General features: G+C 37.1%; 1 protein-coding gene across 9 annotated transcripts in view; it reads right to left on the reverse strand.

The window, feature by feature from the left end:
• The window catches only part of NF1 (neurofibromin 1), a 273,622-nt gene that overhangs the window by 5,967 nt on the left and 251,255 nt on the right, over positions 1–16,400 (reverse strand). For 7 of the 9 annotated variants that reach the window (XM_059877703.1, XM_059877699.1, XM_059877700.1 and 4 more), the window contains 6 exons: positions 13,690–13,812; positions 13,151–13,281; positions 12,893–12,993; positions 10,948–11,090; positions 10,549–10,595; positions 9,088–9,304 (listed from right to left, as the gene is read on the reverse strand). In XM_059877703.1, the coding sequence (XP_059733686.1) occupies positions 9,088–9,304; positions 10,549–10,595; positions 10,948–11,090; positions 12,893–12,993; positions 13,151–13,281; positions 13,690–13,812 (762 nt within the window). The remainder of the gene's footprint in view (positions 1–9,087; positions 9,305–10,548; positions 10,596–10,947; positions 11,091–12,892; positions 12,994–13,150; positions 13,282–13,689; positions 13,813–16,400) is intronic. The other 2 variants (XM_059877701.1, XM_059877702.1) reach the window with 2 other exon arrangements.

A 16,400-nucleotide genomic window follows, 5' to 3' on the forward strand; every position in this document is an offset into this window, starting at 1 on the left:
TGGAAAAGACAATACCGTTTTTAGCTTCTTCCGTCTGAAAGGATCATGAACTTGTCTGTGTATTTGACCTTCCCTTTCCTCAAATATGCATCTGGCCTACAAGTTCAAGTCCAACAGTTCCTTATCTAGGGTTATTTCCTTAATAGGAAGTAAGATTCAGGCAAAACTGGAACTTTACAGATAAGAGTTTGAAACAATCAAGAGATGGTCATCAGGAGGGACACAGTGTCAACCACCAGAGAGCTGGTGGCCCTCTGCCAGCAATCTTCCACCCTGGGGTCCTTTCTTGTGTGACCACCTTTGGTGAAGCCACATCCCTGGCTAGAATATGGCTCTTTCTAGGGCTGGGGATTGGGGGAGCAGTCATCACACTGCAAGGAGGCAAAGCTTCCATCTGAGGACAAGTGCCTGTTCAGTTTAATTCTTAAGAATTAAAGTTATACAAATTATAATCAGAGTAAGTCACTAGGGTGAAGGTTTCTTCAAAAGATATACTAAGAGTATTTCATTTCCTATTTTGTTAAACAAATAATCTTCAGACCTCTAAATAAAATTGTAAATGTTAAGGGTAAGAACAAGCAATAAAGTTTTACACCTACTGTGATTTCAACTACATAAATAAGAGAAATGAGGAGAGGCACCGAAACGTTAATAAACAGTGATTATCTTAGAGTGGTGGGATTATAGCTGACTCTTTTTTATTCTATTTGGCTGAATTTCTAATTTTTTCCCCGTACACAGGTATATTCCTTTTAATTAAAAATTTTAAAGTATCATTGACTTAGGACTGTCACTTATAACCCAAAGTTTCAATGCTATGTGAGAGGTGGATGTCCCGTTTTTACTTTCAAATTCAATTTTCATCTCAATTCATTTTGTGTTTTTGCGTGCGTGTTTTCTTCCTACTGAGTGACCCAACTCTACAAGTCACACACAGGTAAATGTGGCATGGTGGTGATTCCTAAGTTTGATTTCACAGCAAAAATGTTTTATTTTAAGGATCAAATGAGAAGCTGACTTAAAAATCTTGGAGGCTTTTGTAAAATCAATTTTAAAAAGCATTATATTTATATCAAAAATAGCATCTTGAAAACAGCCACGTTAGTATGAAACAGAATGATCCTAGTATCCTGGTTTCTGAGCTTAATTCTCACTTTTGAGAATTTTGGCAGCATTCTTCTTTTCAACCCTCTTAAATTAAAACTAGAAACCTTTCTAGAAGCTAGTGAAGGATTTGGTCTTGATATTCTATAGGAAAAACTCTCAGATATCAGCCCAATTGCCTAAACAGAGACAGATCCACCCTGCTTTGGTAGACATGACATTTTATATTAGTGAGGAGACCCTGGTCCTACACTCCCACTTATCAAAGCCTCTTGGAAGCTTTGTATCCTGGTCTCTTATGCCCCTAAGCACTGGCCTTCCCTTCCGACTCTCAGTGGGCACAAAAGCAGAAATCCATGAAGTGACAGAAACTTGGAGGTCACCACTCAGGTGAAATAAAAGGTTAAAAACCTCTGTAGTCTTGACTTACTAATTTAAATTCCCTTAGATATGCTGTTCTTAAACATGCAGCCAGTTACAAACATGCAGGGCAGAAGAAGCTGAAAATTTTTCACAGCAGTGTATTAATAAGCACTGTGCTTCAGTGAACTGCAGTGGTTTCAGGTAAAGATGAAATCCTAAGTAAAAGGTGTTATTGGCCAAAATTCACTGAATTGAGAAAGTGGGAAAACAATCATTACACTAAGATTAAATAAGGTAAATCCATTATATATCTACCTCCTCTGCTCAAACATGAGTTCCTTGAAGGCAGGTATCAGGGTTTACTTTGACAACTAGGATATAGTTCCATCCCGACAAATAATAAAATACTTAAAGTCACCTATTTTTTAAACACCAAAATGATCTCTCATTCTGGAATCTAATATTTTCATGAAAAAATAAAAGGATCAAATCCTTTTTAGTTCTTGAGAAACTGAGGAGAAAATGAAAAACGTAATAATAATCCAAATACCCTGCCACCTGCACAGGGCTCTAGTAAGGCCCCTGAATCTGCACTGCTTAGTTATCACATGGATCTTATGGCAAACCTGTCAGAAAATTCTTATTGCATCTACAAGAAGGCAAAGGTGTCAGAGGGCTCATTTGTTGCATATATAATGAGGCACATCAGAAGACCCAGGGTCCAGTCTGTCTCGATGAGAACTCTTATTTTGTTTTAGTTCTTAATCTCGCAATTAAAATTAACAGTAGATATGCCTATTTCAAAGGATTGTTAGAACAATCAGATAAGCTAGGTGAAGATTTTGTGCACATAATTACTTCACAAATTAAGATGCTCCTAATAACTGGAAAAAAAAAAAGTGAAGTACTGAAAGCAGTTTTACAACAAATGCATAGGACTTGAATTTTATACTGGAATTTTTAAAGTTACTGAAGCTAATGTAAAGAAGCAAGAAATGCCATTAAGCCTTCCTAGAAGAAAAGATAACTCCAGCTTCTTCATGTGTGCATGCTGTGCTCAGTGGCTTCAGTGCTGCCTGACTCTTTGAGCCCCTAGAGGCTGTAGTCCCCCAGGCGCCCCTTCCATGGGATTCTCCAGGCAAGAACACCCAAGTGGGCTGCCATGCCCTCCTCCAGGGGATCTTCCCAAGCCGGGGATCGGACCCACATCTCTTGAGTCTCCTGCACTGGCAGGTGGGTTCTTTACCACTAGCGCTACTAGGAAGTACACTGATGGAGATGTGTTAATTATATATTTAGAATTATTAATCTTTTGAGCTAGATATACAAAAGATTAGGAACTTTAAAAATATTTGTAATGGATTTTCTCAATTGCTGACACCTTTTTCTATACAGGTCTCATCTTTCTATGTATTAATTACTGAAGAGTAAAAGAAAGAACAGGCATCCTTTATAAATGAGACATAACTGCATCACAGTTTTTTCTTCTTAGTCCTTTGAGCTAACTGAGGACCACATTCCTTTCTTTTTTTAGCACAGATGATTAAAAAAGACAGCCAGCTTTAACTTCTAAGCAAACGCTGGGGTTAGCTTCATTATTTATATATGAAATAAATACTTTCTAAGCTAAAAATTCTTCCCCACACCGCATACCCTCCTTGCTCTAGTAACTCTCCCTGGAGTTTCCTGTTAACCTGCCTGTGTTAGTTTAGGACCGGGACAGCATCTTCAGTGTTCGGGGAACCTGCACAGCTCTTCCACCAAGACGAGTCCTGGCCCTGCGGTGCCAGAGGCATTCAGACCTTACAGGAATGGCCTTACAAGTCCTTTATGTGCCTGAGCCAGACTCTGCTTACAGGGATTGGTGAATGAAGTCTCATGCCATGTGCCCGGGATGAGCGCAGGGTAAGCAGTAATTCGTGCAAAGATGACAAAAGTAGAGAGTACCTTGATGAGGGAACAGCTGCATGAAAACTGCTGATTTAGAGCAAGGCAGAGAAGCTTCACAGACACAGAATGGAAGAGAAAACAAAAGTGAGTGATGTTCATAAGATTTTTAAAGGGTGAAATATGATTAGATACTGGATAATTATTAACTTTCTTGGTTTTTCAGGAGGATTCTAGTTTTAATTATTGAACTGACTGCTTATTTCCTAAATATTACCAACTCTTAAATATTAATAAATGGTAGAACTTACAATTTTACAGACAGATGTGTTTTTACCACCCTTATTAGAAGTAAGGATTTTAGTGTAAATCAAGAATTACATTAAAAAATGAAGTGGAAAATTTGCAGAAATTACACCAACCAGTTGTTCAGTTTAAAATGATTTTTCTCCCTTAAATAGAAGGTGATAACAAAGAAAAAGAAGAAAAATAAATCAAGAATATACTAAATAAAGGTCTGCACTACCATAAGTAGTTTCATAAAACATTAAAAAAATGGCTTTGGAGACTTTAAGTAGTCTCAAAATAGAGGTATCTTATGTTTCTTCTGAGAGGGGGACACATTAAACCTGGTAAACACAGCAGAAGTATGACTAAGTCTACTCTTTGCAGAAATGGTTTTGATGAACTGACCCTTTCTGCACACAGCTGTCAGCACTACTGGGGGGTTGGAGTCCTTAGAATTCCTAGCTGATCCACTCAGCTTTCTGGGAAGGAGGTCTACCTTACAGAAGCAAAAGGACTGAATAACTAACTGACAGTCTTGGACACAGACCCAAAACGAAATGAAAGAAGTGAATTTAAAATAAAGTTCCATTAACTAGGTCTTTGCTCTAAAAATATTCTTGCTCTAATACTAACAGTAAAATAAGCTGATCAAAGAAAAAAATTAAGATTTTTTTTCAAGTGAAAAAATATTTAAAATAGATCATAGGCTTATTTTTGCTAAAAAATATACATCTCATATATTTTTGAGGTAAAAAATATATTATTAAACTTTAGCCATAATTATCACCTGATTTTTCCAAACAGATGTCCTTCTGAATGATGAGAATACTTTACAGTTGCAAGGTACAATGTAAGTACAAAAGGTCACAAAAGAGGTCAAAACAGTATACTGTGTATACCCTGCCACTCTCACTGTTCTGAAATCTATTCGAGGGCAGGTCTCATGTCTTATTAGTGTCCCCACTTCCCTTGGTTTAACAGAGTCCCTTGCATTTAGTAAACAATGAACATCTCTGATAATTCAAGACAAAATCTGGATTTGGGGTTATTTTCTACAGAGTATTGTAGTATTAATCTTGTACTTAAAAATCAAAGAACTTGTGTACACAAAGGATTTGTTAAACATGCCTCGGAAGGAAATAACAACTTCAGCTGAAATTGAATACTGAGATCCATAGGCAAAAACTGCCAAGTCTCTGGGGACCAGGGTCTCTGTCATCTTTAAATGTTCTGGAGTACCTACTGAATACCTACAATATAGGAGTTTGAGTGTTTACTGAATTAAATTACAGTGTGAAAAATATTAGGAGGTCTCAGTAGAGTATAAATTAAATTTTAATATACTGTAGATGAATCTATTTAATCTCTTTTTAATGAATACTGTCATCCAGCAACTACTGCTTGTGTGCTCAGCTGTGTCCAACTCTGCGGGCCCGTGGACCGTAGCCCACCAAATCCATATAATGCCATCTGGATATTTATTTCTAGTATACTTGCTCTTTAACATCTGAAGAGGATACAGGAAGACTGTATTTGAAATGCATACTGCAAATGGTTATAAAGCACTCATAACATGGTTTTAAAAAGGCATCTTTGCTCACCCTGTTAGAGAGCCACTTATGGCCTTCTTAAGCAAGAGAAAGTCCCATATACAGCATTTTTAGTAGATAACATTTTAATTTTCTAGCTCTAATCCTGGTTCTTCGATTCATGTCCAGCTCAGCTACACTGGACCAAAGAATGGTTCACAATATCAAATTTGAAATATCCTTATTTATCAAAGAGTAAATGTTACAGATTCTCTTCAAGGTTCTGATAATGGCATGTGGGAAAATCTGAAAAGACAAAGTTCTATGTTCATTTGGGTAAAAGGGCCACAGTTAACGTAATTTCATATGCAATGAACTCTGAGTGTACTCCACTGGCTCCACAGACAGCAAATTCAATTTCTGCGAGGAGTGGAGTCAGAAGACAGTCATTTATGTGTCTTCATATATAAAAATGTAAAACTTATATAAAATAATCCTCCTTGTGTTAAGGGGATAGACAGATGGCCTATGATCATCTGTCAAGAAGAATGCATTTTCAGGGACGCTGGCTTTATGTAAATGACTACCACTTCCTCAGAAGCTGGTGACTTACTGAATTATCATCATAATTTTTACTTAAATAAGGTTTAATGCTTAATGGGGAGGGCTAGGGAGTTCACGAACTTCTTATGTAGCTAATTTGATGGCAGAGAATACTGGGGACCAAAAGAAGATACAGCTTAGTGGTCAATCCTGCTAAGTACCAAAGATCCAGAAAGCAAAGTCTTAAACTGACGGAAAGTTTGAAGCAAAGTTTGAGCTGTGTGCAGATCAGCATCTTTTGCTTTTTGACATAAAGCAACAGAGCTTACACCTGCTTAAAATTCAGTAGACTAGTGTGGGTTGATTTTGGGTAATTAATGGCAAGCAACACTCATGGTCCATTTCAGGGAGAGACACAGGGATTCTTTAAATACTGCTTAGCACATGGCTAATGAAAGTGGAGACAGGGAAATATTCTGGTTTCTATTCAACTAAATACCAAAGTTGAAATGCTGGAGTGAGCTGTGAATCTGGATTAGATTCATCACTTCTTTTAGCCCTTTGATATCAGCAAACTCGGTTCCACAAAGAATTGAGGAGACAGGGATATAAGATTACAAGGACCTAAAGATATAAAACAGCATGCCTAGTTAGAAAGTATAAACTCTTATAAGAGGTATTACCTAAGTACAAATGACAAAAACACAATAATTTAGGCAGATAGATAAATCAGGATCCTTTCATGGAGATAAATCCACAATTTAGAGATACAAATGGGTTTCATCAAAGAGTAAAGTGACTAATGAAAAGATAAGCTCTTTCTCTAATAAAATGTAGTAAAATAATCTGGGCAAACCAAAGGACATACAATTTAGAGAGAAAATGCTGAACACCATTATTCTAAAGAAATAATTCTATCACTTTTAAACTTCAGTTTCATTTCAGAATAGTCAGAGGTTTTCAGGGTGTTAGAATCTATTCAAGCAGCCATCTTTGGAGAGCTACTGGAGGTGACACTGTAGGTTTAAAACTGTAACCAAAACCACATATGCTATTCTTTGATTTTTCTAGACAATTCTAAGTAAGAGGTTGCAGAGTAGGACTATTTTTCTAAGCAAATGATATGGTTAATGTTCAATCAACACAGGACATGAACAGTTCATCAACTACCAGAATACGTGCTGGTACCTGTATTTTAATCTGATTATTTTATTGTCTCTATCAGTGGGTAAAAATAGGCAGAAATATCCCTGGTAGTCTGGATTAAAAAAAACCAAAAGTCAATATAAAAACAACTAATCATTTTGCCAGCTTTAACATCTCTTTAGTAGCCCAAGAAGCAAAAGGTTGGTCAAAATGAACCAAACTTGAAAAACAAGAGGATCAATATAGGCAGAGTCTACGGATTTTCTAGTGGTGATCAACTTCAGTGGTTGACTAACCCAGACGATAGAGAGCTCTACAGAAGAAAAGGAGTGGCAGACTTAGGTAAGGCAGATGGAAATAATGAGACAGACGTAAATATATGAAAGAAAAAGGGAAAAGCAAGGAAAGGGAAGGAAGAAAGATGGCAGATATGGAAGGCAACGAATGCGGTAGAAAGAACATGGCCTTGGTTCTAGATAAGACTGTGATAAAGCAATTCACTTGGCTCTTCTAAGCCCAGTCTCCCCTTCATACATGACACTGTGAGCTCAGAACTAAATTACCTCTGTAGTACCCTCTAGCTCCAAAGAGCTAAGATTTTATACTGGAGGGCTGGGTGGGAGGGGGTGGTGACGAGGGAAAGAGTGCAGTCACTGCAGTATCTAGAAGACAGTAAAGTTTTGCCCTGGCTTTAACAGTTGAAATGCTGATAATGGGGCAAGATCCTGTGCACACTCTAGTGAGTAAGAATCACCTGAGTGTTTGTTAAAATGCTCGCTGGGCCCCCACTCTCGGAGTTTCTCGTGCAGGAGGTCTGGAGTGGGATTCCAGCAACCATGTTTCAACAAGCTCCTAAATGACACTGAGGCTGTGATCTTGGGACCACACTTGAAGAAACACTGTCCTAGGGAGTAGGTGACAGAGGTCAAATTAACACAGTTATAGAGGGGAAAAGTTGGCAAGATTTCTCTTACATTTTTTGGGGGAGGGGAAACCTGACTAGCTGCAGTAAGGTGACTGAAAATAAGTGCTAGATCATATAATTTGTTTCCTCTGCTGACCAAGGTTTTGTTGTTGACCAAGGCTTAACAGATCATAGATGAATACAGCTGTTTAATATAATGATTTATAATATGTATGAACCGGGCACTAGATTTGCCAAGTTCTTTAGAACCTTCAAAACTATGTATGTCTAAATATTCAGGCAAAACCAGGATTATAAACTGGAAATTCTAGTTATGGATCTTGAACAATACAAAGTAGTTATAATATATTCCTTGGCTTTTTAAAAGAAAATCCACTTAATACTTAACTACATCTAATAACTTTTCCTTATAGCATGAAGTGTTTCATAAGTAAACTTTTCAGATGATGGAAATTTAAACACAAAACCTTTTAAATTTTAACCGCTTTAGAAAGATATCTTTCTGAGTATAAACAAGACCACAATGGAAGACTCCCTTCATTATTACTGTCACTATAATACACACAATGGTGTCAGTTGAGTAACCCCTCCAGGGTTGACCAGAGTCATAAGGAATCATCTGCTTTGACAATGAATGAGCCCAAGGTTCTGTACAGTTGCTGTTTCTGCCATCTTGCTTATCTTAGCCCCACTCGAGCTATTAGCTATTTCTCAATGTATCCACCTGTTAGTTGCATGCTGAATTGGTATACTTTCCACACTTGGACCTAAGAGTGACTTCAGAGTAAGGAATATGCTTATGGGCTTTAAGATGTTATGTTTTTGGTGTGGCTTTTTTGTCTGGGTGCTTGTTTACTCCTAGATTTTCAGGTTGTTGCTGGCAGTAGGGAATAGGGACGCTACTATACTTTGCAGATTTTTTGGATTGAGTAGGCTGTGTCAGAGACACAGAAACACTAGGGCAAGATTAGTATATCTAGTAAGGGAATTATAATTCTGTTCACTTACAGGGATTACCTGTCCCTGAGGCTACTTTTCCTGCCTCAACTCCTAAAAATGTTTCAACCTTGGAATACTTTATGTAAACACTCTATAAACATGTCAGTATTTTTGTTGAACTCTTTGAAAGTAGAAAGTTTTACAGAAACCAAAATTCAAATCAGCTACAAGGTAAAGAAGAAATGTAAGATGAATTTCATAATAAAAAGGAGCAAAATCTGCTGTAAACTGATAACAAGGGAATTCCTAATGTTGTATAGTAATATTATTGCTCAAATTTATATAAAGAGTACATTTACTGACCTGGGGAATGCTGGGAAGTTGCAAGTGAGGTCATGGAATTAGAAAGGTTAAGGTTAGCAGTAATACTAAGCTGGCTCTGCACTGCAGGAGGATAAGGAGATGTGGGTGTCAGGAGGGACTCCTCACTGGTTTCTTCATCAATTCCAGGCAAATACGTGTCAATCAAGGCATCAAGAAACTTAACAATTAGCTCAGCATAGTCTGGGATTTGTGTTTGCTGTAATGGAAAATATGAAATTATTTTAGCTCCATTCTTTTTTATTTTTTCTAAATCCCCTTTGAAGCCAAAAAAGAGTAATTCAATTTTTATTTTGGGGTTAATTTGTTGTTTTTCTTCTTTTATACTACAGATCATTTAAAAAGGTGGGGGAGGGGATAAAATAATATTTATAGACTACCATGGGACTTACAACTGGGAATTTTATTCAGCTTACACTTACGGCTTCCAGATGAACCTGCAATTACTGGAGGCCACGCATAGACAAAGACTGAATTAATCCTGAGACAACTCAATTATCAGGAATGATGTCTAGACTATTTTTCAAAACAGGGAGAATGAGCAGAGCATCATTCCAGCTGCCATTTAGAGATTCAACTAACTAAACACTCTGAAGAGAATGGAGGGTTACTGGCAATCAAACCACAAAAGTTTCTGCATGACACACTTATTTCTGTGACTTCAGGCCCATTTTGTAAATGATAGCCTTTGCATATCAAGAGATATTCAGTATTAATTAAATAAAACTAAACACTCAATTTTTAAAACAAAGTTTACACTATTTACATTGATTTGGCATCCCTATCTCTAGAACACTGCACTAGGGGAAGAAATAGAAGTCCTGCCTTCAAGGAACCTCAATCAATTTGGAGAGAGAGCATATACAGAGAGAATCATTAAAAACATATTTATGTCACACGATATCAATGAAAGCCAATCAAAGAACAAACTGAATGGACCACATGAGGATAATTTCAGGGAAGAGTGAATCTAATGCAACAGCTTGGGAGGAAAAAAATGTTTTCACAAGGTAAGATTTTTTTCATTATGTAATTTTAAAAACAGGCTTAATCGACATATAACACTGTATTAATTTCAGGTCATGAGGTAGATTTCAGCCATATGTAATGCTCTTTCCTAATCATAAGATACCCTAGTGTGTGCCTAAAGGTCATCAATTACATCAGGGACTGAGGGTAGAAAAGTTTACAGAGGTTTATTATACCTTTCTGAAAAGTCAAGCAAAAATTTAGTTCATTTTTTTTTTTGTAAAAGCTAGTATATAAACATATTAAAGGTATTGCCTCTTGGAAAGAATCTTGAGGTAGAAAACTTTTAATAAAAATAACGTATGTATTTGTGTGAATCATTCTGCTTTTCAGCACACTGTGTGTTCTTAAAACAGGCATACTTATATAAATAAAATTTTCATTTTGTCAGCAGAGAAAAATAAATTTTCTTACCTTTGAAAAGGGTCCTGCAAACCTCCATAAGCCATTAAAACCAAAACCTGCAACAAATCAAATGTTACTCTTACAACAAGCATGACACTTTTAATAGAAATTAATTTATATAGCTGACGATATGTAAAACCTACATGTACAGTAAAATCATTTTTTTTTAGGATGAGTATCAAAGTAGACTAAAATTCACCAAAAGTACACTCAGTATAAAAACATACTTTAGTTAAAAAAGTTGTCAACCAGTTATCATACTGAACACAACATTAAGAGTAAGAAAATGCACATTAGAGAGGTATGAACAAGCCTATTCCTCATCAGACATTCTTCAGCTAGTGTATTCTTTAGCAGCACGCCTGTGTCAAGTTCATCAACAATCCTCCTCCCGATACATTTATTTACTTTGCAGGTAAGATGTTTGGTATTGTGGTGGGGATTCTTCATGGTACACCACACTTTGCACAATTCCATGGATCGGATTTAACAAATTTGGATCTTGGCACAATGACAACAGGGTGTTGATCTTAGAGTCCAACAAATTGTGCCTAAAAAAAAGTCAACAGAGGAACATTTTAAAGGAAAATTAAATGAAAATATATACTGGAAAACATATATTCTTTCCTAGAACAATGTGATAAAAATGAAGGGTAATGAGTGCTTTTTTTAATTCCTGGTGCTTTTCCAAATTTTATAATGTAATATGAAGGTATTTGCTTTTCTGTTTTGTTTTGTTCTGTGTTTATAGTCATCAGGAAAAATACAGTAAAAGCAACCAACTAGTAATGTCACATAACCATGCTTAACTACACATGCTGACTGTTTGCTCAAGACACGGCTGGCTACTATCAGCCACTCAGCATGCTTTAGGACCATCTCTTCCTGCTGATTACTGATATGTACCCAGGAGTTAAAACTAAATTTAGTATTAGTCAGTGTTAATAAATGCTGAATCAGATCAAATAAGGAGAACAAAATTAGCTTGGAGGGGGTGGAATATATGATCCAATTCAAACTTACAAGGAAATCGACTATTTCTAACTCACCTAACTCCATTAATAAAAATAACCAAGGGCCAAGTACATAAAACTCTGAAATTTATAAATAAGATTAAACAAAAAGAAAGGCTTCCCAGGTAGCTCAGTGGTAAAGAATCTGCCTGCTTGTCAATGCAGGGTATTCAAGAGACACAGTTTGATCCCTGGGTTGGGAAGATCCCCTAGAGAGGGAAATGGCAATCCATTCCACTTGCCTAGAAAATTCCACGGACAGAGGAGCCTGGAGGGTTACAGTCTATGGGGTAGCAAAAGAGTCGGACATGACTGAACACATACATGCATACACGCAGGGAACTAGATCTCACATTCTGCAACTAAAAGATTCTGTGCAATGGCACCCCACTCTAGTACTCTTGCCTGGAAAATCCCATGGATGGAGGAGCCTGGTAGGCTGCAGTCCATGGGGTCGCTAAGAGTCGGACACAACTGAGCGACTTCACTTACACGCGTTGGAGAAGGAAATGGCAACCCACTCCAGTGTTCTTGCCTGGAGAATCCCAGGGACGGGGGAGCCTGGTAGGCTACCGTCTATGGGATCACACAGAGTCGGACACGACTGAAGTGACTTAGCATAGCATAGCATGCTGCAACTAAGACCAGACACAGCCAAATAAATAAATAAAAATAAATAAAATAAAAAACAAAAACAAGGAAATAATGACACTACACAAAAGGCCTACATTAGGAATGGTGGTGGTGGTTTAGTTGCTAAGTCATGTCCGACTCCTGTGACCTCACGGACTGTAGCCCGCCAGGCTCCTCTGTCCGTGGGATTCTCCAGGTAAGAACACTGGAGTGGGTTGCCATTTCCTTCTCCAGGGGATCCCAAATTTCTTTGGGTTATTTAGATCTGAGCACTTGGAGGCTAATATGATTTCATCCCTTAAGAGAGAATAAAATTCACCTCCCAAATAAGAGGTCAACTTTGCTTTCACTCAACTATGGATTAAAAATAAAAGCTCTACTGAGAAAGGAACCATAACAGGTATGCTAATTTAAATACATTAATAGCAATCTAACAGTTTCCTCCTAAGTGAGGAAATAAATGATGCTCATCACAATGAACACAACGGAAACAACAAGATAAACAAAATGTTTGTCCTGACTGACAGGCCGAAACAAATCTTAGGTCTCATTAAACCCCCTGTCTCTAAGCTAAAATCACTATCCACTACCTCATGTTTCCCTCTCCACAATCAGTGAACACTACTGGGTGATACTTTCCCTAAACTTCTATAAAACATTTGACTTCAAGACAGATACAAAAGTTAAATGCAGGTGGAGATACTTACACAACAGGAAAAACTTTGGGGAAAACAACACTGGCTTCTGCTAAGTATTCATAAAGAATTCGTTGATCAAACTCATCTGTGGTGTATTTCACCAGTGTAGCCTGCAAACAAGTAAACAAAACACATTTTATTTTGTGGCTGAATTGTTATCTGTTTTGGTGAGAAGCTGAATATAGACTTCCTTTCATGTTTTTAACACTTGAGGGCCTTCTAAGAGTAGACCAGGAAAAAAAAAAACATAAAAAGCAAAAGGATTACCAGAACAGTAAGAAGAAGTGCTTGGATCTTCGGATCAGTAAGTACTTCTTCATCTAAAAGAACATTTGATTCAGACACTGAAACTTTGCGTAAATGTGGGTGCTGCTGTGATGAGGAAATCCTTTGGGTTTCTGCGGTAAGATATGGATTAATACAATCAGCTGTATTAATTGAATACAACACACTAGATACTACTTCACCTACTATATTTTAATGTCATTTCTATAATTCAATAGCTTTTTAATAGACACTTAAAATATCAACATAAACATCATACAAAATTACTATTCATCTATATATGAAAGTTCTGGCTAGCTGTTTACGATGCTGTTTACAATCCTATGTAGGATTACTTTCCACACATATTTCAGGTATTTGTCATTTTAAGGACTGTACAGCTTATCTTCTGAAAAAGAGCAAATGTTTCTATATTTCATCCTAAGGACACTAAGAAATGGCTGGAAAGCAAATATGGCTTTTAATGTACTCTCCCTCCTTACTTTCAATGATCTAGATTAATTATTAACTTTGTTTCTCACCCATTTCATAATCAGTTTCTGCTACTCTCCTCATTTTGGGGGGTGTTGTGATCCCTGATTCCATTTCTTGCCTTTTAGGAGCCTTTGTGTCTGATATCAAGTGATCAAAACTTTTCCTTGTTCCTATAAACAAAAGTTACAGAATATGGAAGTTTATTAACCACAGTGTCTGTGAATAGGAATATACTAAAAAGAAAATGTTTGGGCATAAAGTGTTTGCATTTTCACTTAGGACCCAAAGAAAGCTCAAACATCCCTGGGGCAGAGTTCCTCTCTTCTCCATATTTCTTCATCTTCTGAAGGAATTTTGGCTAAATAGCTGTGCTCTTTCAGGACTGGATGTGCCTCATTGGTCCAAATCAAATTGAGATTACATGTACTACACTGGAGGTAAACTAAACTCCACCAGCAAGCATAGTATTTAATAATAAGTACAGAGATGGGCACTACTTAGTAGCAAAGATCAATTATGTCTGAACCGCCTTTTTTCAATTTAAGACATTCTGCTGGTGCCAAAAAGTCATTAACATATGAAGAATTTCCAAATGAAGGTAAAATCAAACTTTGATTTTAGTTCTTCAAGCTCTGCATGCCTGAAAGTACTAAATACTGAAAGGATCGGCATGCCTGAAAGTATTAAATAATAGATACACTGGGAGATGCTTCAAAAATAGCAAGCAGAACCATTCACTTGGCTTTGAGTTTCTCTAATCGGTTCTCTATCACTGTTGAAAAACTTTCTCTTAAAATAAAAGTATTGAAATTGGGTTATTTGGAACTTACATATTTCTGTTCTTTGTATTATAAGAAATTCTCTTATTTTTCTTGGTGCAGCTCTAAAAATAAATCTGGAATACTTGTGACAGTATTACTTTTTAAAACCCAGAACTGAAGACAACTGAACACTTGAGAAATTTAATCTTCTATTAACCTCAAGTTTTAATACTAATAATTATTCACAATAGTCATAAAAATCAAGGTCAAATAATTTAACAGCCCAAAGGATCTAGTCTAACTTCTTCATTTTCTGTACCTATAAACTGAGGAAGCCATCGCTTAAGAGATTAGCTTGAAGGCACAAGGCTAGACATTAGCCAGTGACCAGTTAAAGTATCAAATTTCATTCTTCCTTTTTACTTTACACTCTTGCATTCTTCCTGGGAGATCTCCTTCACTCCTACAGCTTTAGCTCTCTAATGAGCTAATTAATTCTGAATGTGCTACTTGTCCACTTCTCTCTTCCTGATCTCCAGATGTATGTTTTCATTTATCTCTTAGATACACATTCTGAGAATTCTGAAGGTATCCCATACTGGAATGGGTAGCCATTCCCTTCTCCAGGGGATCTTCCCAACCTAGGGTTTGAACCCAGGTCTCTGGCACTGTGGGGGGACTCTACCTTCTGAGCCACCAGGGAAGCCCACATATAATACCAACCAATCTGAATTACCTTATGCTATAAATATATTAGCCCCAATCTCTGCAAATGGGGTCACTACCCAGACAGTTTTTGAAGCCAGAAACTTTTGACATCTTTCTTGGCCTTCTCCTGCCCTACCTGGCCCATATAGTCAGGCCCTAGTAAACTCCAGGAGTTGGTGATGGACAGGGAGGCCTGGCGTGCTGCAGTCCGTGGGGTCACAAAGAGTCAGACTGAACTGAACTAAACTGAAGTCCCAAAGCTGATTCCTTTTCTCCATTCTTCCATTGCTCCTGCCTTAGTGTAGGCCTATGCCATTTTTTGCTTGGATTGCTGTAACAATTTTTTAAATGATTCCCTTGCCAAAAAAACTTCTCTTTCTCCATATTGTAGCCAAAAACCTTTCCTAAAAATAAAATTTTGTAATGTCCCTTCCCTATTTAAAGATCTCTGCTGGATACATGATAAGACTAAATTTCTTAACATGGCACAAAGTCTCCTACAAACTAGTTCCAAGCCTTCTCTAGCCTCATTTCCTACCCCATTGCTTTTCCTGACTTTGCATTATTCATGCTATTCCCACCTCTCCTGAATGCATGCCTTCCTTATCCTGTGTCTACCTGGCAAACAGGTGTCAAATCTTCAAGACCCAGGTTAAATGTTACCTCACTTCTGTAGCTTTTCCTAATTTCCCCCAATCCTCAGTTTTCCCTCATCAAGCCATATTTAATGGCACCCGGGGATGCTGTTGCAATTGTATGATTATGTCTTAGCCATCAAACTACGAGCTCCTCCAAGGGCAAAGACGATATAACTTTTTTATCTAGCACATGGGTTGAATGAATTCAATATTGCGTTTTCTCTGAAGTTAGTTCTTCATTTACAATGTCCTTGGCATGAAAATTGAGAATCACAAAACACTAAGTAATCAGAAAACTCCTAGAACATTATTTGTGGCAAAGTATAAACAGAAAGAAACTCAAACAAAAGAGAACAGTCTTATGTGACTAGTCATAGTGATTAACATTCATGGTTTCATTGAAACCATGGTTTATTGGCAAGTTCCTTATTTTATACTTCCTTAGCCAAAGCTGTGTAAGAGCACCTTTGTATTCAACCTGTGGTGAGGCGGGATCAGTGGATTCTCTCATTATTCACTTCAGCTTTTGAAAAGGGAAAGGGGTCTCACAGCATTTTAGGTATATTTCTCATGGGCAAATGTTGATATAAAAGAGCAGTTTTAATTTTCAAGAATTCTATCTTCTTAGAGTAATAAAAAAATACAGTAATC

The sequence above is a fragment of the Bos taurus genome, chromosome 19 (assembly GCF_002263795.3).
Source record: "Bos taurus isolate L1 Dominette 01449 registration number 42190680 breed Hereford chromosome 19, ARS-UCD2.0, whole genome shotgun sequence".
Taxonomy (NCBI): domain Eukaryota; kingdom Metazoa; phylum Chordata; class Mammalia; order Artiodactyla; family Bovidae; genus Bos; species Bos taurus.